Genomic DNA, 21,334 nt, shown 5'->3' with positions numbered 1-21,334 from the left:
AAAAATAATTTATATATAAATTTAAAAAATATTTTTTATTATTTAAAATATTAAATTAATAATATATATTTTTATTATATTTATAAATATTTTTATATTTTAATAAAATTATTAAAATTTAAAAAATAAAAAATTATTTTCATTAAAAATAATTTAATTTTTTTTTAATTAGAAAAATATTTTTTATTAATTTATTTTTTTAATATTCAAACACTAAAAAATATAAAAAATATTTTTTAAAAAACAAAACGTAGCCTAATTTATTAAATATTTTACTAATTTGAATTTTTAGTTAAGTATAAGTAAAAAAAACTGCTTTTATATGTTTCATAAAAATAAATTTATTTTTATTTTCACCTAGTTTAATAAAATATTTTCTTCTTTCACTTTTTTGGAATATTTTTTAAATATTAGTTTATTTAAGAAAATTAAGAAGTATTAATTATTTTTTATTTTTTTAATTTTATCCTTATCTCTACCAAACATTGGCGGAACTATAAAATTTTTGTGGGGAGGCCAACTAAGGATATATATTTAATTAACCAAACTAAATTAGACTAATCAAAATTTTTATTGATGATAAAATCCTAACCAAATCAACTGTAATAGAGAAAAAAAATTGATTTAATTAAAATTAAAAATATCCAATCAGTTGTTGATTATAATCGAATTAATTAAAAAATATAATATATATTTTATATAATTAATTATTAATAAAAATATATTTATAATAATATTATTTATAAGAGCTAATAAATATATTTATTATTAATAGGAAAACAATTTTAAATTAAATAGTATTAACAAACATAAAAATTAATCATAAAAAACAGTGATTACTATAATAGCTGGCAATCAAATCTCTAATTTTTCTTTCTTTATCAAATTTTCTAGGTGGTTGCTCGCTTGAATATTTATTCTTTGTTGAATAATCATAGTCTTTTACTTGGTCAATAGCTAATCACATGAAAGGCTATATTTTGCAATTTCCTTAATGAGTAATTTCTCTCAAATTAACTAATTAAACAATAAATATCCAACCAAAGCCCATTTCTCTTTGTCCAACTTCTTTTTATTATTCTTATTCTTGATTATAATATTATATTATGAGTCTGCAATTGCGAATAATAATAATAATGAATAACAGAGCAAATCTTCTGAAAGGGTTGGAATATATACCAATGGCAATATGTGATGAATCCATACCTTCATTTTTGAGGAGACTAGTGGGATGGTATATGTGCTTCATTGGGCATAAATGCATAAGCATCTGATAGTGGTGTCATACAATTTATATCAAACAAAAAGGAATATTTTATTTTATTTTATTTTTTATTAATTTCAACACTGGGGAGACTCCAGATGATATCTGGAACAAATGCAGTACTATACATATACACACAAAAGGGAGGTATATCAACCATCTCGATTCAAAAGACAGGCTTACATGAATACAAACATGCATATAATCCATGATGCTATTACTTTGATCATAACATGGTACCTTTTAGAAATTTTTAAAGGATCGTAGGCAAAAGCATCATTCAGTCGATAGTGGGATGGGTAGAAGAGTCGGTTAATGTGCCCATCCATGCAGGTGGTAGCATTCCAGTTTGCTCCTGAACAGTCTTAAACAAAGGAGGCAACATCTTATAAACCCCAGCAACCTCGTTCATAGCTCCTTCATTAATCTCCCCACCATTCCCATTACTCCAAATGCTGATCTTTGGCTGCATTCCTCGAATAGCCTCAGCATTAACCTTCGCAATTTCTTGAAACATTCCACCATTAATCATCAAGAAATCCCTCAGGGCACTATAGTTGCCGCCCAATGCATCGAGAAGGGTTCGTAGATACACGCCTTGTGCTTGGGCTAGAGCCACCATTCCTTCAGCCTCTTTCTGCTTAGCATATAACTCTCCATCGGCAACTTGCTGACGTGCGTAAAATGCAGCATCTGCAATTGCCTTTTGAGCCTCTGCCTCTTTCTCCTTTTCATAAAGAATTGCTTCTGCTGTTTTCTGTTTCTTGTAGAGGTCCCAGTTCGCTTCTTGCACCTTTTATATACATGAAATATATTGTATCAGGGAACTCAGGCCATATTATTTTTCATTTGTTTAATTTAGGTGGAGTCATGGAATCCATATCCTGATATAATTATTGGAATAGATTTGACTAAATGGGCTGTTCCAAATTTAAGTCATTGTTACTTTTCTTAGATCTCTTCGAAGATTACAATGAAGCTTTCCAAGGATCATCATCCACGAAATTTCCCTTCTTTAGTGTCTATCCGTGTTGATCATTGTCAATTACAAATGCAGAGGAAAGTGATATTTGGACAACCGATATATATATATATATATATGACAAGTCAAGAACAAAATAATTATTATGCAGTCAAGATTGTGAAGTTGTAATAAATTGGATGTTTCACTCAAAACAAATTTATGAAAAACAAAAAAACAAAAACATAGGATGCTTGAGGGAGAATTTCTTACATATCTACAACCAAAATGAGTTTCTTTGCTTAATTAGCTTAACTAAATGTCTTAACTTTGAATTTCGATGAAAAAAATATTTTTTAGAATCAGCAAGATTTTAATCTTTAAACTACGACTTACATAGTGCTTGGTTCAAATCAAATTTAAAATTCATTTTAATTAAATGAATTCTAGTTAAAATTTATTTGAAAATAAATTTCACAGTTTGATATCATACAATTTAAAATATAAAATTATAATTCATATTTGCTGTAATTTTATAATTAAAATTCATTTATCCTCACTTTATAAACTACCCTCAATAATAAAATAAAAAAATTATAATTTAATCCTCTATAAGAAAACACTCATGTTTAATAAATTTATAACAATTAATAAATATATAAATTAATGAATAATACACATGAGAGATCGATTTAACAACATAAATAGTTTCATCGTCTAAGTATATAACGATAGAGAAAGGTAGAGCAGAGAAAAGGGAAGAGAAAGGTAAGAGAGGAAGAGGGTGTATTTGTGAGAAATACATGGACATTTTAATAAAAAAAAAATTTATTTTCAATTGTGGAAATCATTTTAAATCCGTACTAATTATAACCAATTCTATGGCATTCTATTCTAAAACTTTTACCATTCAATGCAAGATATATGAAATTTAATTAAATTTCATAAAATTTTGTGAAATTCATTTTAACCGAACAATCCTTAGTATTTATTATTTATTTTTTTTAAAGTATATTTATTATTCAGTTAATTACTAGCTTAACCAAATCAAATTTGGTAAGGCAGACAATTGAAATAATTATCCGAATTCTGGTTTAAATAGATGGAAAATTCTTTTTCTTGCCAAAATAAAGGATAAATGAAGCTGTTTAATTAGTGATTAGTAGTTAGTATTTACCTTGGTCTCGTACTCCACACTAGCTTTGCTCAAAAACTCTGCTTTTAGCTTCTCAGTTCTGGTCAAAGCATTCATCCTCTCCACGTCCCTCTGTAGCTCAGCCTCCCTCAGTGAAACTGCTTTTGTTGCTTCCACTTCTGCCACCTGTGCCTCCTTGGTCCATCCTGCCTTCTTCTTGGCCAACTCTGCGTTCGCCTCCGCCACCTCTGCCTCTCTTTGGTTCTCATAAATCTTAACCTGAGTCTTCACCTTTATCTCCTCCTTCTTCCCTTCTCCTTGTCTCTGTGTTGATACTATCTTCGTCTCCGCATCGATTTTCGCTGCATTTTGCAGTGTTTGTCCGTCCCTTTCTTTTGACCCTATCTCTCCTTTCATTTTTGCCTCTGCTACATCAACTTTAGCTTGATTTGCAGCCTCCATTTGAGTCTTTTGACCCAAATAAGAGAAGTACTCGTGTCCAGGGACATCAACTAGTTGTTTAACATTAGCGTTGTATATTAATAATCCAAACTGGTTAAGTTCAAGCTGAACTTTCTCAAAAACTTCTTGTTTAAACTCTTTGGTTCCTCTGAAAATCTCTTCCATGGTCATGGAAGCAGCAAGAACTCTAGTTTCTCCTTCGATGATGCCCTGGACGAGCTCCTTGACATGGTGAGAGAGCTTGTCATGCGGAGAGATAAGCTTTGCATATCTCAGAAGGCTCAGCTCGTCGTCTGCGCGAGGACCAATTGTGAAAACAGCAGGGAGGACAAAAGGGAGCTTCTCTGCGCTCATGGCTTGGACTTCAAAAGTGTAGTTGACAGGCGAGACATCAAAGACAGAACAGGACTGGCCTGGGAGGACCCATGCTTTCTTTGCAAGCTTTACGTCTGAGATACCAACGCCGGTAATCACCAGATACTCTGAGGGGCTTGCAACTCTATACATGATTCTCTATACAGAAGCAGAAACAGGAGGAGAAAAAATGTTACGATGAACTAGCCGATGAGTGGAAAATATATACATCAATGGGATGATAGTGGAGAAAGAATATTTATCCTGAGTTATTACAATGGAGTTTTCATTGAATTTTAATGCTATTTGAGCATATACTTCTGGCATGATACGACCATTCGTTTGTGCATAACATTTTCGGAGAGTTGAAATTATGCAACCATTTAAAACAATTAATTTGTTTTCATTATTGGAAGGGAATAATAATAATAATCATCCCATCATTGACTCATGAATATGAGATTTTACCATTATTTTATTTTAGGGGCAAATTCCAAGTTGCAAAAGAGAAGCAAGAGTTTTCAAAAACCAGCAAAAACCACAGAAAATGACATTAACGTGTACCCAGTCTACATAATTGGCCAACCTCCATGCTTAAATTGAAGGTGGGGGAAATTCACCTCACTCGGAGGCCATGTAGGGGTCACCAGAATTTGATTATAATCTAAAAATCAAATTCAACTAAGTAATTTTTAAATTTTTAATTGAAACGGTTCAATTCAATTTGTATTTTTCAGAAAATTTAATTTTTTGTTCAAAGAAACCGAACTGCCCGAACTTTTGAATTATTAATACGGAAGTTTGAGCTTTTTATTGTAAAGATGCAGACTTAGGCCCAGCCCATACCTAAACAAACCCACAATCCCTTACGCCTCAACAAATAAACCTTTTATTCGTTCATGCCCTCTACCCCTCCCGCCTATTGCTTTGGCCTTCTGCCTCTGGCCGAAGGGCTTTGCCCTAGGTTTTTGGCAATTCTCCCCTTCGGACGACTCTTCGCTGTCCCCTGGCCATCGCGATTCTTTCTTCTCTGCATCGTCCTTTGTCCTGGTCCTCATCCTCTGGCCATAGAGATAGGAGACTCGTCCACCGCGATTCTTCCATCTCTGCAGATTTGAAGCTCAAGCAATCTTTTGCCCTAGGTAGACTCAAAGCTCATGTAATCTTTGCAGCAAGGTAAAGTGAAGGTCGAGTTTTTGGTGAACAATGGGATTTTGGGTGCAAAATAATGGCAGGGTTTTTGATTTGTTTGACTTGTTTCTACATTATTTTGTTAAAATTTGTTGAAAATTTTTGTTAGTTTGTTACTTTGATTGATTATTTTGTTAATCTGATATTCTGATTGATGTTTTGCTTCTTGACTTCAAGTTACTGGAATTGGGACTTGGGCAAATGAGGTATTGGCTATGTAGAACTGCGGCGTTTTGTTTACTTGGGCTTCTTCTAAATTGACAAACCAAACTGAACTGATTCAGTTCAATTCTTCTGTCATTTGTTCTGTTCGAAACAAAACCGACCAATTACACACCTCCATCGCCATGTCAGTATCAGTTTGATAGTTTTACATTATATTTATTCAAAACAGAGCATACAAATGAGTACAGCTCTGTGGGTTAAAAACTTAAATTAATTATTCATCATTTAGCAAAGACTTTTTTTTTGGGGGTGGGGTTGGGTTGCAGCCATCAACCATGATACATCATTGCCAATCCAAACATCATTATCAATTATCATTTATCACTTGTTAGAGATTAGTGTCATCATGCACCACAATTTCTTCTCACATTAAACAGGATATGGCAGTGCTACCATATCACTCTCCATTCAAATCAATAGATTGGAATTAGCAGAGTAATTGGACAAAACAATAACTCCAGCACACAAACAATAAACCAATTTCTAGCTAAGTTTATGAACCAACTTTTCCAGAAAATTTATACGTTCATAGATTTAAAACCCAAGTATACGATTGAAACAACACTTTCTATTGTCCAACTCAAATCTCAAGTCATTTTCTCTCACAGAAACTAATCCAGACGTCTCTAAACCCCGGGAAACTCACATGGCTGTGAATGCTTTCTTTCCACCACCAGAAGAACCAGCTGGAATCACTTTTAAAACATTGAACCTCACTGTCTTAGACAAAAGCCTATCAATTGAAGAAACGAATGCAGTAAGCACAAAGAAGAAGACTTATGATAACATGGTCTCCCTCTTTCACACGGAAGCATGGGGACATGTGAGTTGGAATATTAGAATGCCGCTTCTCATACCTAAGAGCAAGTAACCACATAAGTTGGAATTACAATGGCTACAAAATGAACAAAGAAACCTTGAATGCCCAAATTGAATATCTTGCCTCTGGTATTTTTTGATAAAATGAAGGTAATTACATCTAACAAGGTCCTCGTCATCTTTGCACTGTGGCAAGTACCAGCAAGTATGCGGCCTCTGATAGAAACATTACCAGTAAATGGGCACTTCTTATCAATATAAGTCCCTGCAACAACAATTAAAAAAAAAGGTGCTCTTTGTCAACAAGCCTGAACTGATTCACAAGCAGGAGGAGGATCTTACAACTACATCCAGCACATCAATGATTTGAATCAAGCAACTAAATCCTAAAGCCTATAATATTTTTCAAAATTTCAGCTCCAATTTACTTTAAAGACTATGTTAAGATACAATGGCATACAACTGATATGCATAACAAATAATCAACTTAAATGTGCTTATCAAATTTGTTAAAAAGATACATGGTTGTTTTGAAGTTCTTTCCACTGTAAGACCTATTTCTTACAAAATTGTACACAATAATAACACTCTAGAAGCTTATTTTGTGAATCTCTAAATATAATAACAAGAAAAAAAATGACAGAAAAAAGACGATAATATAGAAAGTATGATAATTTACAATCTAAAAACAATGGTGTTTAATCTAATTTCTGAGAGTTGCACATGGATAGCAAATTTAAGTAAAATGTACATCTGCAGATAGGGCAAAAATTCACAACTTTAGGATGGCACTTCAATTATAAACAATAATCCAGTTCAAAGTGTAATAATAAATTCACAACAAAGAATCAATTAAAAAATTTTCAAACATACAAGCATTTGTGGTGGTATATGCACATCAACGTCAACTATCTATCCAAATCAAAACAAATTGAACAGCATCTAGCGATCTTATTATTCAAAAAATAAAATGTAGATTGCCAACTTAAGCATTCCAATGACTAACTGAACAAAAATTCATCAAACCTTCAATTGCCTCTCTGGGTGTCTTAAAGCCCAATCCAATGCTCTTCCAAAACCGATTGCCTCCCTTTCCAGGCTCTTTCCTTTCCCCGACTTCTTCGAGCTACAAATTTCGAATAACAAATTGCAATTTCCCACATTTTAACAACAGCTATATAAAGAATAAGCCCACCTAGATCAATTGAAAAAAAGAAAAAAAGAGAAGCAAAATCTTACCTCAAGAATACCTTATGCTGCTTCAGAAATGCCTTCTCTGTCTGCAATTGTGTATATATATATATATATATATATATATATATATATATATATATATATATATATATATATATATATATATAAACTCTCATCATTGACACCATACACAACCACAAAAATGAAAAGTCACAATGGACCAGTATATGCATGTAATTCAGAGATATACTTAAGATATAGAGTTTGAAGAGAAACAAGAACCTGCTCGGCCATGGCTAGCGATAGCGGAAATTCGCCGAGCTTGAAGTCGCGAAGGAAGCTGAGCAGGCAAAAACCCTAGCCTGAGCCCAAGCAGATGAGAATGAGTGCGATCCCATACAAAGTGTTTGCCCTAATCGCTTCAATGACTGAACTAGAAAATTAGCCGTGCTGCCGATTAATAATTTTAATTTATATATATATTTTTTAATTTTAATATATAAAAAAATGTAATATTTATATTTTTTATTAATTATTTTAAATTTTATTTTTATTATTTTTATCACTTAAATTTTTTAATATATATATATATATATATATATATATATATATATATATATATTGCAAATTTCTTAACTTAGAATAATTATCAAATAATTTATAATAGAAAATGACTAGTGATAATATTATGAAGAAAAATATTAAATATTAGTCACATAATAATACTATAAAAAGAATATCACACTTTTTATTAATTATTTTGAGAAGCATAATAATTTCAACTCATATAAAGATGAGTTTCTCATATTAAACTTATATATATATATATATATATTAATTCAAATTAAATCAGATGAAAGTTAACAAGTAAATTAACAAAAAAATTTCATTACATTGATTTAAATTAATCAGATTAAGCAATTTGTGTGGATTGACGTCCATCATAATTTGCCAGCTTAATAAGATATAAAATTAAAAAAAATATTTTTTACTTAATTTTAACTGAAATTTAAGAATTTACAATTCTAAATACGATACTAATAATTTAAAGCTCATATATTATTTTTGTCACAGAAAAATATATCTCAACCGAGTTGAACCAATCACTCTCTACTCTTTGAAGTAGCTTGAAAATCCCAAAGAGCATATAGTGAAATATTAGCCTCTAAATCAAACAGTAAGCAAACTCCAAGCTCAAACCTGGAATATCTCCATTCCAAAAACCTTAGTGCTAACCATAAGCCAGCACACCATTGGTTATCTCACCAGATGCTTACTCGTGATTAAACAGATTATGCTATTAATCAATAGATGTTAAATTTTATAAATATAAAAAATTAATTTATTTTAAAAATATACCATGAAATTCCCTCAATTGAGCCCACCATGAAAATCCTGCCTCAGATGCTATTAACCTTATACGTCGTGCCAATCTCATGTTCACAACTCGTAAGGTTAACCAAAAGTTAAGGTCCTCCATCTCAAGGAAACAAAAAAAAAAAAAACAAAAGCTGCAACAAAAATATCATCAATTTACCTGCTTAGAGAAAGCCAAACTTCTTGCAATGAGCTGAGACAGATGACAAAGTGAGCTTCTTTCAAAGTTGGAATGATACAGAAGAGCCTCCTCTGATGTGTAATCAAACAGAAATGCACAAATACTTGAAGCCATCATAAGAACAGATGGGTCATTAGCATCCTCTGTGGAAAAAACCCAAGTTTAGAGAATTTGTTAATGACAATATACATGCTTAATAATTCATTCCTAGGTAACAAAGTACAGATTAATATATCAAATTATCAACAACAGTCAACAGTATAGAAAGTCTAAATGCTTGGAAGAGATGAAAATTCTGAAGATCTGCTCAGGATTCATATAGAACTTGTTATCATAGGGAAACTGAATTGGACTCACAACAGGCTTTTCAACACCTATGACTGACTAAACTAGGAATTAAGTGATTCAAAATGTTATCAAAATCATGCCCTCTGTTTCACTTCTTGAAAGCTAAATTCCTAGATTGTTTCAAGACTGCAGGTTCTTATTTTTTATGTGAAAGTTATGTTAGTAGATCTCTTTAGCTAGGGTAGCTATGAGAATGAACAATAAAAATTGAAAAAGATTTACTAAACACAGAATATTCTGTTTAAAATGATCCTGTTTCAAAATAAAAGCATTTCAGTAAATTACTTGTAAACTTCTTTAATTATCCCACCGACAAATTGACATTTTCCCTTGCAATCCTGATGTAATGATAAAATAAACTCCTGGTTCCGGTTCAGGTTCTATGAGGAGAGGCCTGTAACTGGCCCCCTGATCGGTCTGGTTCGCTGAACAGTAGACCTGGACCAGTCTATGGTCGGTCCAGTTCGTGGTTTGAAGGGACAATCACATGGATCAAAGCATGAAGTTCCAATTTTTATTATTTATTTAAAGCAGGCCCCGCAGATAAAAGCTGTTAAGTACCTGCCCAATACCCCAAGGCCATCAAAAGATCAGCAGCAGTTGATTCGTCCACTGGGAATTGCACTTGCTCTTTCTATTCATGGAAAATATATGGAGAAAAGAGGAAAAGCTATTAATATGTTGTTTAGTGTAAGATATCAGATTGCTATTAACTATAAAGACAACACTACCTTCAAAAGCAAATTCATAATTGTATTGCATGCCAAGAAGATGGAACTATCATCTTCAACTGTATAGCAACATGGCCTTATCACTATTATAAGGCATTCAACAACCTGAAAACATAACAGAAATAAAAAAGAAATCAAAAAAATGTTTTCATGGTGAAGGAGGGGAATGCATTGCACTGAGTTATGAGCACACATTTGCAAATGTCCACCCAATGATGCACTCAAGTGACCTTAGGTATTATGCAAAACAAAAGAGGAACAGCTATTTAAAATATCCAACGCAAGGTTAGGCTTACACCAATACCAAAATCAACTTAGGAGATATCGGCAGAAAATTTGTACTAAATTATTTATAACCCCCAGAAGAAACTAAAGCTTTACATCCTTCTATCTTTATTGTAATTTGACACAGCACTGTAAGTAAAAAGCATATAGAGTGAAAAGGACTGCCAGTCAAAAAATAGTACAAGACATTCTCCAGTGAAATATATATATATATACATATATATATTGCTACGAAAACAATGTTGAAATTACCAAACCTTGATTCATCATCAGCTTCAATTGATAACATATACACCAAAAGTTCTCTGACTTTATCTTTGCAAGCATCAGGTGTTTCTGCAAGATAACTGTAACAAAACTAATCATCAATCTACTAGATCAAAATTCAAAATACATGAGGGATCAGAGAAAGCTCATTGCATGCCGCATACTGGAATAAATATGGATAAAGTAATGGAAAAATAGATTGAAGAAAAATCCTTAAGAGACATTAGCATCTGGTATTTCCATCATAAAAGGCTATATTAAAAGGCGGGAAAAATGCTAACAATTCACACTACAAAGAAAAAAAAGGGAAAAGAAATCACAATCATTGCCAATTTTACAACCTAGTCTGTGAAGTCCACATGCAGAGGCATGCACTGTTATTTAAAGTAGCATTGATGAAGAGTACTTGATCTTCTCTTCTTCTTAACAAAATTTTCTTCTCAACAACAATAAAAACCAAAAATAACAAAAAGAATAATAATTGCCAATTGACATTATCTTGACCTCCCAACAACCCCTACTGAAGCAAGGAGATCATTTCCTTTATTTTGACCATGTTCCTGTAGATTGCAGAAGTTATTACAACTGAAGCAATAACTTTTGATAGGATGGTAATAAATTACCTTCACATCTTTTAGATACTCTAGCAATACATTAATTGTCTCATTAAGCCCATTGATCACCTTTATGAAAGTGTTTTCACCAATGAGTTCCTCTGCAAGTGATTTAACCAAGAAAGTGAAACTTCCAGAAAAACGTAGCAAAAAAAAAAAGGAGTAGAAGCACATGGTGAACATATGACTCTCACTTGGAACTAAATTAGATGAGAGATACAAGGCGAATTAATCACCAAATCCGAAAATGGGAGCATTGCTCAAAAAGAGCTTTTATGAAGCTTTAGAGGAATGAACTTCTAAAGATCTCAACCTTAAGCCAACATCACCACTCCTATACCCTTTTTGGTCACCCGAAGGTAGATCAAGCAATGAACCATAAACGGTCGAGGACATTGTAACAATAATTGTTATTTCAGCCAAACACTGCCCCAGTTTTTGCTGAACATGAGAAGAATGAGTTGCATAAATCACCTGTGTGTTCCTCCAAAATATGAAATAAACCTACAATTCCCTAATTAATTACTTCAATGTATTCTCGTGAGGTACCAAAACAGCAATGAGTGGCTAGGGCAATGGGAGGGAATATATACCATATAGTAACTGTTATGCCATCCACTCCAAATCTGTCTTGAAAGGATAGTTCAATCTCTTTCAATTGTTGTGGATGGATCAAACAACAGAAACTCTTAAGGAGAAGATTGTAATGAAAAAGAAAATAGAATAAGGAGAAATGAGATTTTTCCAAAAGGAATAACTGAATAAGGAAAAAAAATTGCTAGAATGATCAATGAAGCATGAATTTCCATTCCTTACTAACAGGAATCAGTATTAGCAATGATGAGAATTATGAGTTGCATACTCAAAGTGAAACATGAATTGCAAAACATAGAGATAACGTACAAAACTTCATAAATTAAAACAAAAGTTTATGTCACCCACTCCACATTTTATTTGTCACACACACATGGTAGATGAGTGAGGTCCTCAATGCAAAGATAAAAGTTCTTCAAAGAGAAGTGAATGCAATTCACTACATATTAAAATTGCTCAGCATGAAGTGTGTATTTTGATTTTTGAGTAAGCTTTTTATTAACACGAGTTTCAACAAAATACGGATATAATTTTTCTTTCCAATTAGTGAGGTTAGAATTCATGTCCTTCCTATTTGAAAATTATTTATGAACCTTCATTTCCAGCCATAGCTGATGTTAGTTTGATTATCCTCTCTACCATGGAAAAGGCAATAGCCACGTTTTGTTGCTTTACTAGAACAGATACAGCAATTGTTGAGGTATTCTTGGAAGCTTCATACTTCAAATAGGTCAGCTCATTGAGCAATGCATCAACTTGAACCCTTGATGACTCAAAAACAAGCAATAGACACCAGACAATAGAATGGTAAGAAAATGATAACACAATTCATCAATATAAGTGCCTTAAACAAAAACAAGCATAATTTGCATGCATAACTTACTTGTCAGCTGACATGGGGTCTTGTATGCAAGATTTTGTCCAATAATTAATATTACCATACAGGCCAAAATCAATTTTTTTAATGTGGCCAAATATTAATTGATATTTATTTTATTTAATATAAATCCTAATTGTACAAGGATTACTCTAATTAAAGTAAATCCTAATTCTAACTGTATAAGGATACTTGATGGATGTATCATATTAAGTCTTGGATATATATATAAGTTGGTCCTCTCTCTACCTATAAGGTCACACACGTTCTTTTTCATAAAGTCAGAGATATTAGGGTCATCTCAAGAAAGTCTTCCATCGCTAAAGTTTGCGTGCGAATCAAGAAGTGTCAAGAGGGAGAAATCAGTTTATTAAATTAAAGTGTGTCTCTCAATTATTATCATGGCTCAGTTAAACTCCGCATCATGTACACTTTCTAAATCTGTGAGAATTTATTTATTCAAGATCCATTATTAGGGTGATGGTTAAATCTTACATTTATGATTCACATTATGTTTATGATTCTTATGATCTATTAAGAATTATTTTTACATTGTATATCAGGTAGGTTTGACTGACCATCAACTAGCGTTCCCCAAATATGGACACCATAGATTCAGCCAAAATAAGGGCATGAAGCTTCTCAAAAGATGCTGTGATTGAATGGATAAAAAAATATTGATAAGTTTCATCCAAATTGTAAGTTATATTCTCTGGCGAAGAGAACAATATAGGAAAAAAATGTTATATAACTAAGAGAGAGAATGCTAATTTCATTTAGCTATTTATCTTTTTTATGCTCTCAATGTCGTAGAACCAAATGAGATTAAAGGGTACATCCATATACACAAAATATACACCATCCATATGTCAAAGGAACCATATGCAAACAACCAAGGAACATCATAAAGTAGGAACGCATATAACTCATTACACATGTGACATATCCAAACTTCCCATGATTCTAGCAATAAATTGCTTCTTCAGCAACCAGAAAACCAAAAGTCACCCAAAACATTCTTGGTTGTCAAATACGAAATAAATAGACAAATTCAATGCCTTTGCCATCCCAATTTTTAACAGAAATTAAATAAAACGATAACATACTCAAGAAAATTACCCACTCGATTTTGTAAAATAGCAACAATGCCAACACGCATATAATTTGGCCAATTGTTCCCTGCCCTCACACACAGTGCATCATGAAGCAGTTGCTGAAAACAGCAAGAGAATATCAAAGCGAACTTCAGAAGTAGTTACTAACAATAAGCATATACCAAAAGCAGGTCAAACCTAACCTGTCCTACATCAATTTTACAATGTTGTTATCTCATTCTTTCTAATTCAGCATTACTGAAAATAGTTGCATGCCAAGTACTTTGATGAGAAGATATCAGAGAGTATGTGAAGTGCTTCAAATTTCAATTGAATGTGCAACACAGCAAATTGCCTTGCTATTGGCACCACCTACAGGAAAAAGGAAATTCCTAAAAAAAAAAAAAAATCATAATTTGATGTAAATGAAGATCTGGGCTGCCCAAACCACTACTGAATATGCTAAAAGAGAACAAACTACTGATAGAAGTTCAGAAACAACAGAACTAAATATTCATATGATACAAAAAAAATAAAACTTACTACCATTGGCAGCTAAGATAGGCATTTGTTGGTAATGGAGTCCTGAGGCAGCTTTCTTAGCATATATTGTACCATTTTCATAGCAAGCTCCATCATCTGAGAACATACAGCATATTCACAATTCAAGATCTAAAATGGGGTCCATAAATCTTCGATGTACATGAAGAAGTACAATTTTTTTCTCAAAACAATTGATGTGAAGATGCTATAGAACTTAATTAGGAAAACAAAAAATTATCACTACAACACAGGCAAAATGATTACTGCTATCCACATTATTAGATTGCAGCAAAAAAATATACATATAATTTCAGTACATGGTAATGATGCTTATCTTGTCTTGAAAAGCTGAAAACAAAATCCAGTGAACAATTCAATTGATTACCATCAGGCAAAGTACACATTTGAGAAGCTAAGAATTTCATGCCCCCAGATTCATACAAAGTTATGGCTCCATACTCAGAAGAAGCTGTCACCAGATATAATAATTCATAGCATTCTTCCAGAACAGGTGAATTTGATCTGTGGATTTGAAGGGGAAAGTCACATGGTTAGCTAATCAAGACTGTAAATCAATAGGTGATAGATAAGATCACGCCATCAAAAAGAAACAGATACAAAATTTGTATGATGGAGAAAGGAATTGTAAGATCAAAACTGTTCCTAGACCACACCGAACATAATTCTTCACAAAATTAAATACCAATCCTCCAAAACAGAATATTCAAAACACCATAACAATCCCCATCCAATTTGCCTGTGGTTTTCCATGCAAGACGAGTACCTGATACTACCTCCAAACCAAAGAACAATATTTCATTTTCTAATACATTGACTGTGAAAGTCCATTCTTAGCGTTAGCACTCCCCCTTCTTCAATCTATCAGTCAATTCCCTTACCATCAAAACAGTTGTTTTCATCACACATGTTGAAATGCAAACCATCTCAGTTAAATTTCTCTCATCTTGCTCCCAAGAGTTTTCACATGCATCAGAAATGGAGTCTAAATCTTTTAAATGAAAAACAAAAAGGAAGCGCACCAGAAATGATCATTCACTCTAATAACTGAACATCATAAACTGCTCATCAGACACCAGTCATCACTGCGCTTATATACTTCGCAGCAGCAGTTGCCAGTCCCAATACTAGCCACAGTTTTCTGCTGTTAATTTTGTGATACAAGCATGTGAGGGTGCAGAATTGAGCTCATATCAATAATTGAATATCAAAGACAGAAAATAAGAATCAAACAACAATAGACAGAAAATAAGAATCAAAGAACAATACAAATGATACTCTTCCTTCAAGTTCCTTAATCATAAAGTTCAAGAACAACAAATGAGGCAAAATAAGGACACAATTGGCCACGTATTCTGATGAGGCAATTTCGGGAAAACTGACAAAATGCTTATGTTTTAATGATTGAAGGACAAGAACCTTATTTTGACATTATTTCCAATATGACCGCAATCTTCAAGACCATGTATTCTAATGAGGCAATTTCGAGAACACGACAAAATATCTGCAAGAACAGTGACCTATAGCTGCAAATATGCATCGCGGTTATTGGCTCCATTAACGCTTACAGTTCCTTTACCCAATCCTAGCCACCCAGAAAAATACATACATATAATTATAAGAAAATGAGAGTGATCAAAATTTTTTTAAAAAAATAAAGAAATCAAATTAACATGTATACATAACTTGTCTAGATAAGTATTAAATATAAATATATTTTCTAATTAGTTTAGTTTCCACAACTTTCTCCGCAACCAAACAGATGGGAGAGAGAGAGTACCAGTCCTCAGCTTATCGAGAAAGTGAACGCCTACTGCATCATAAACTTTACGTAGAGAAGCAACATCTTCACCTTTGCAAAATTTGGTGTCAAGAAAAAGGCCAGCAAGGCGTTGCTCGTCTCTCTCGCCTTTCAATAGCTTCAAGCAATCGTCAAGTGACGGAGATTGCCCTTGTTCCTGTCGTGACTCCTGCAAGGAGAGCAGGGAGTGTAAAAGTAATATTTGAGTGAAGAAAAAGGAAGAGAACAGAAGAGAGAAAGAGAGATTAGCAAACCATGGAGGCTGAGTAATGAAGGCGAGCTTGATGACTGTGCACCTGTGAGATTTTCAAACGATAGTTTTGTGAGATTTTCCACGTCAGCTTATTTTAAAAAAATCTTAATTTATTTTACTTTCAGGGGTCCTGATTCCTAGATCTAAAATAATCCCCACCCTGATTGTAGCAAGTCCCAAATTCGAAACTGGGAAGGAAGGCACAAATCAAACACTAACAGTGCTTGCTTAAGCGGTACTCTCTCTCTCTCTTTATCTCCCTTGGTGCTTGGTGCTTCTACAGGTATGAGCATGCCTTCTTTGTTGCCCATCTGCAATTGGCAAACCACATAATTTTGGTCTCTTATGGGCGATAAAAGAAATAGATGGAATTTTGTTTAGCCGATAATACAATTTGCTGATTTACTAACCCTTGAATCTTGATCACTTCTTTCATCCAGTGAGTGCTTTCTTAAATTTTATTGATATTGTACTCATATTGAAAGCAACTGTTTGGTTCTGTGATTTCGGCAGGTATTCAGCATAATAGTTAAGGAAGAGCAATGCTTTTGTGGGTTGCATTTGATCTTACCATTTGTCTAGATGGATGCTGTACTATGATGTTTTTGCTTGCATGTTAGTTGCAGTGACAGAAAGCTGTAGCTTTTGCAATGTTTTCTCAAGATAGTGTTACTAGGTAGTACCTTGAAATTTTTAAGCATTTGTAACAATGCTGAGATGTATTATCCTAATCTTTATCTCATTCTTGCTCTATCCTAATTTTTTTCTGATTCAGTAGGTAAACTTTTCGAGGATCATGGCTCTACTAAATAGAATTATTCCAACTTTGCTCTTCAGGTCGGTCAAGAATTCTGGCAATTCATGTCTATATAGTCCTCGGTTATTGGTAAATCGATTCCTTGCTAATGATGCAAATACAGTTGTAAATGCCATATGTGATTCATTAAGGAGAGGCAATAGTTGGGACGTTCTGAGTAGAAATTTTGATTCTGTTGAGCTTAATGATTTGCTTGTTAAAAATGTATTGCTCGAATTGAAGGAACCAACTGATGCGAAAAGGGCACTAGGATTCTTCCACTGGTCAGCTCAGAGGAAGAACTTTGTCCATGAGGTTCAGACTTACTGCCTCATGGTTAATATATTAGTTCGAGCACAATTGCTTATGGATGCTCAAGCATTGCTTGAATCAGTTTTGAAGAAAAGTGTGGGAGATTCTTCAAAATTTTTAGTTGTGGATTCCTTACTTAGTAGTTATAAGATTACTATCTCAAGTCCATTGGTATTTAACTTGTTGGTTCAGGCTTACGCTAAATTAAGACTGTTTGAGGTCGGCTTTGAAGTCTGCTGCTACTTGGCGGATCATGGGTTCTTTGTGAGCCTAACAAGTTTCAACATTTTGATTCATGTGGTTCAAAAATCTGATAAAAGCCCCCTGGTCTGGAAGATTTATGAACATATGATTCAGAGAAGAATTTATCCAAATGAAGCAACAATCAGAATCATGACCGATGCTTTATGCAAGGAAGGGAAGTTACTTATATATGTGGACATATTGGATAAGATCCATGGAAAGAGATGCTCCCCTTTAGTGATTGTTAATACTTGTCTGGTCTTTAGGATTTTAGAGGAAGGAAAAATTGAAGTTGCTATGGCTTTATTGAAGTTGATGCTACAAAAGAATATGATTCTTGATGCCATTGCTTACTCTTTGATTGTTTATGCTAAAGTGAGGCTTGGAAATTTGGACTCAGCAATGGAGGTCTATGAGGAAATGCTAAAGCGAGGTTTCATTGCAAATTCATTTGTGTATACTTCATTTATAGGTGCTTATTGTAATGGAGGAAAACTTGAAGAAGCAAATCAGTTGATTGAGGAAATGGAAAACATGGGCTTGAAGCCATATGATGAGACTTACAACTTTCTGATTGAGGGGTGTGCCAAGTCAGGAAGAGTAGAAGAAAGTTTGAGTTACTGTGAGAAGATGATAGAGAGAGGACTTCTTCCTAGCCTTTTGGCTTTTAATAAGATGGTAACAAAGCTATGTGAAACTGGGGCAGTGAAGCAAGCAAATGCTATGTTAACTCGTTTATTAGATAATGGGTTCTTACCTAATGACATCACATACTCTCATCTTATTGCTGGTTATGCGAGAGACAACCAGATTCAGGAAGTGCTCAAACTCTACTATGAAATGGAGTATAGAGCACTCTGTCCTGGGTTGCTTGCTTTCACTTCCTTGATTAGGATTCTTTGTCATTGTGGAAAGCTAGAGCAAGCGGAAAAGTACTTGAGAATTATGAAAGGTCGTTCCCTAGATCCAAGTGAGGAGATTTACGAGGCATTGATCACTGGCCACTTTGAGAAGGGTGATAAGACAAGAGCTCTTCACCTTTACAATGAGATGATTTCTAAAGGATTGAAGCCTTGTTGCCCATGTGATTTCGGTGTTGGCACTGAGTTTTGCTAATTTTGGCTAGGATCTTGGAGCGATATCATGTATTGGTGAACAAATACAAAAAAGAGAAACAAGTGTAATTATGAACTACTTTTTACTTGTCCTAATTGGAACCATATCGTGCATCAGAACTTTTACTTTTGTCGAGTATTTGCCATGAACTCTTCTCCCCTGTGGCCCCACAGTCCACACTTGGGCATAATACAAAAAAGGAGGGGCTTGCTTTCTTTAATCTCTTGAATTCCTAGGATATCTTCTGTTATTGAACAAAGGGCTCCAGCTCTAAGTTCGATTGTGCTACTCGACAAACTTTGTGCAGATGTCTTATATTTGATTCTGATCCGTGGATTCTTCAAACTGGCTAATTTATAAACAGGCACTCCCCAAAAGGAAAGAAGCTCTTATGGTATCCTCTTGGCCTAGAAAATCGCTTCCATGAAATGCTTACTCAAGAAAAAAAGTTAGCAAATTTCCAAGCATCGGTGAGTTCACAACCTTGCTTTGCTTCTGACAAATCCACAGCCCACATACACCCTATCATATTGTAATATCATAGTTATTATTTCTTTGTTTCTTTTATAATCAATGAATTCCTCTTTTTTTGTCAATCATACTAGAGCAATCCAGAATGATCACTTACAGTTTAATTAATTAAAGCCATATGATAACAAATTTACGCGGGTATTTTAACGTCAAACCGCTCCCACGCTCTCCCCACGGTTTCTTTTCAACTTGTACACTGGAACTATCATCCTTATCTACGCATCTCTTTCTATCACCACCCAACTTTATATATACACTCTTTCTCAATTCCCAACTTTCTCATCTCATCACTTAAAATCTTACAGATACAACGAAAACCTGAAAATGGAGATGCCAATGGTTAAGGAGTGCCCCTCACCATCCCTCAAAGACAGGCTAAAGTCCTCCATTAGCTGCTTTGCTGCTCATAACATTCCTGAGAGCCTTGGCTCCGACGACGGAAGGAGGTCACAGACTCCGAGACCTTCGTACGCTTGGTTGAAATCCACGGCTCATGATCTCGAGATCAGAGACAAGTGTAGGGGCCTGATTGGGAGAAGAGGTAAGAACCGAAGGCGCTATTATTCTTCCGATTTTAAATACGATCCTACGAGTTACTCGCTCAATTTCGAGGATGATATTAACCAAGAAGATGAATTGCCGATCCATAATTTTATGGGGAGACAGCCAGCCACCCCAAATAGTTGCTAGCGGTAGCAGCGCCTATTTGTGAGCTCATTGCTTGGACATGATTGATAATGAGATCTGATTTTGGTGTTATATGCATATACATATAGATTGAGTTTTCTAATATCGTTGTTGTAATTGTATGTACAAGAATCTAATCACTGAATATAAAAATTAAAAACAAAAAATTCTAATCCTGTGTATATGTAAATTACTGTATGTGATCCTTTGATTCTAAAAAGCCTAGCTTGCTGAGACGCTATGCTTCTCGCTAAGCTCAAAGGTTTCTGAAAGATCCAAGTTGAAGAGGACTCCTTATCAGTCATCCACGGTCCCGGAGGAGCAATGGTTGTCTGGATATCCAAGGCATTCTGCTTGATATCTCTAGCTTAGCTCGTACCATTGAAGAAGTCTCCTATTCCTTTGTTCGTCGGGCTGGCAACAAAGCAGCGCATAGCTTGGCTTCGCAGGCCCTTCAGGACCCATATTTTCTCTATAAATCCTCTGGGCCCAATTCATTTTGTGTTATCTGATATGCCCATTTATGGCCCTTTTAATGAATTTCTGCAAATTAATATATTAGTCATTATTGGTTACAGTAGATGATTAATGAATTCAGCCGATCAAAATTACGTTCTTTTATCAATTTGACTAACTTTATGGGTTGGGGCATTGGGCTTGGGATATATTTATATAACACTAAGCAAGTTTGGTTATGCAAAACCCTCTCCAGCTTTTGCCTTTGGAGGTAGATGGCTGTTGCATTGCATGAACATAATGGCAATTAATTAATTAATTATATATTATAATAGCTAAGAGACAAAATACCTGTTTGGCCTTTCAACTGTCAATTAATAGGCGACGCATAAGCCACAGCTGCACTTGTTATTGGCCGGCAAATGCAGCCTAATCAAACACCAAACGAGCACACAACTAACTAATCATCAAGAATCCAAGCTGTCAAACAAAGGTAGGGAATATAGAAATTGTCATCCAAAATCATCCTTTACAAATCCCATGTCTTATATATTGATCCCTCTAGCTTTCTATAGTGACCGGTGCTTCTTTTTGCTGCATTGGGG

At 34.0% G+C, this 21,334-nt stretch overlaps 4 protein-coding genes, 1 long non-coding RNA gene and 1 pseudogene across 8 annotated transcripts; 2 read left to right on the top strand and 4 right to left on the bottom strand.

The window, feature by feature from the left end:
- Window positions 1–1,366: 1,366 nt before the first annotated feature.
- On the bottom strand, window positions 1,367–4,524 carry LOC110643201 (flotillin-like protein 4). Its single transcript, XM_021795485.2, has 2 exons — window positions 3,403–4,524; window positions 1,367–2,057 (listed from the first exon to the last, which is right to left on the bottom strand). Exons 1-2 carry the CDS (start codon window positions 4,327–4,329, stop codon window positions 1,545–1,547), a joined length of 1,440 nt encoding a protein of 479 aa, XP_021651177.2. The 5' UTR covers window positions 4,330–4,524; the 3' UTR covers window positions 1,367–1,544.
- Window positions 4,525–4,910: 386 nt separating this feature from the next.
- On the top strand, window positions 4,911–5,825 carry LOC131170503 (uncharacterized). The gene is made up of 2 exons (XR_009141237.1): window positions 4,911–5,352; window positions 5,545–5,825. It is a non-coding gene; the product is annotated as an uncharacterized LOC131170503 (long non-coding RNA).
- Window positions 5,826–6,064: 239 nt separating this feature from the next.
- Window positions 6,065–16,449, bottom strand: LOC110643218 (40S ribosomal protein S11-like; annotated as a pseudogene).
- LOC110643219 (uncharacterized) lies at window positions 8,709–12,899 on the bottom strand. The gene is made up of 10 exons (XM_058130079.1): window positions 12,886–12,899; window positions 12,596–12,765; window positions 11,418–11,509; window positions 11,299–11,354; window positions 10,760–10,874; window positions 10,243–10,347; window positions 10,073–10,145; window positions 9,143–9,306; window positions 8,991–9,085; window positions 8,709–8,805 (listed from the first exon to the last, which is right to left on the bottom strand). The coding sequence occupies exons 1-10, from the start codon at window positions 12,897–12,899 to the stop codon at window positions 8,709–8,711; spliced, it is 981 nt and encodes a 326-aa protein (XP_057986062.1).
- LOC110643209 (uncharacterized) lies at window positions 13,464–16,899 on the bottom strand. The gene is made up of 9 exons (XM_058130078.1): window positions 16,828–16,899; window positions 16,315–16,504; window positions 15,416–15,525; window positions 15,220–15,310; window positions 14,902–14,985; window positions 14,517–14,612; window positions 14,329–14,345; window positions 13,999–14,092; window positions 13,464–13,591 (listed from the first exon to the last, which is right to left on the bottom strand). The coding sequence occupies exons 1-9, from the start codon at window positions 16,897–16,899 to the stop codon at window positions 13,464–13,466; spliced, it is 882 nt and encodes a 293-aa protein (XP_057986061.1).
- On the top strand, window positions 16,497–20,449 carry LOC110643198 (pentatricopeptide repeat-containing protein At1g66345, mitochondrial). 4 transcript variants are annotated; one of them, XM_058129591.1, is made up of 5 exons: window positions 16,497–16,633; window positions 16,714–16,823; window positions 17,102–17,264; window positions 17,364–19,525; window positions 19,892–20,449. In XM_058129591.1, exon 4 carries the CDS (start codon window positions 17,385–17,387, stop codon window positions 19,053–19,055), a length of 1,671 nt encoding a protein of 556 aa, XP_057985574.1. In that variant the 5' UTR covers window positions 16,497–16,633; window positions 16,714–16,823; window positions 17,102–17,264; window positions 17,364–17,384; the 3' UTR covers window positions 19,056–19,525; window positions 19,892–20,449. The 4 variants fall into 4 exon arrangements, with proteins under 4 accessions (XP_057985574.1, XP_057985576.1, XP_057985575.1 ...); XM_058129593.1 differs by having other exon boundaries at window positions 16,714–16,871; window positions 17,426–19,525; XM_058129592.1 differs by having other exon boundaries at window positions 16,714–16,871; window positions 17,367–19,525.
- Window positions 20,450–21,334: the final 885 nt, after the last annotated feature.

The sequence above is a fragment of the Hevea brasiliensis genome, chromosome 11, assembly GCF_030052815.1.
Source record: "Hevea brasiliensis isolate MT/VB/25A 57/8 chromosome 11, ASM3005281v1, whole genome shotgun sequence".
In the NCBI taxonomy this organism is placed as follows: Eukaryota; Viridiplantae; Streptophyta; class Magnoliopsida; order Malpighiales; family Euphorbiaceae; genus Hevea; species Hevea brasiliensis.
The sequence above is the reverse complement of the archived record's forward strand: the minus strand, read 5'-3'. Positions and strand labels throughout refer to the sequence as shown.

Excerpts from the sequence above, each read along its gene's own strand:
- LOC110643198 (XM_058129591.1), top strand. The coding sequence starts at position 17,385 with ATGGCTCTACTAAATAGAATTATTCCAACTTTGCTCTTCAGGTCGGTC.
- LOC110643209 (XM_058130078.1), bottom strand. The coding sequence starts at position 16,899 with ATGGGCAACAAAGAAGGCATGCTCATACCTGTAGAAGCACCAAGCACC. Across the intron at positions 15,311-15,415 it reads TGAAAACAACTGTTTTGATG|GTAGTATCAGGTACTCGTCT; the intron begins GTAAGGGAATTG and ends TTTGGTTTGGAG. Across the intron at positions 14,613-14,901 it reads AATGTGTACTTTGCCTGATG|ATGATGGAGCTTGCTATGAA; the intron begins GTAATCAATTGA and ends GTATGTTCTCAG.
- LOC110643201 (XM_021795485.2), bottom strand. The coding sequence starts at position 4,329 with ATGTATAGAGTTGCAAGCCCCTCAGAGTATCTGGTGATTACCGGCGTT. Across the intron at positions 2,058-3,402 it reads GTGTGGAGTACGAGACCAAG|GTGCAAGAAGCGAACTGGGA; the intron begins GTAAATACTAAC and ends TGTATATAAAAG.
- LOC110643219 (XM_058130079.1), bottom strand. Across the intron at positions 10,875-11,298 it reads TCAGTAGGGGTTGTTGGGAG|TTATCTTGCAGAAACACCTG; the intron begins GTCAAGATAATG and ends GTTTTGTTACAG. Across the intron at positions 9,307-10,072 it reads GGCCTTGGGGTATTGGGCAG|AGGATGCTAATGACCCATCT; the intron begins GTACTTAACAGC and ends TTTTTTCCACAG.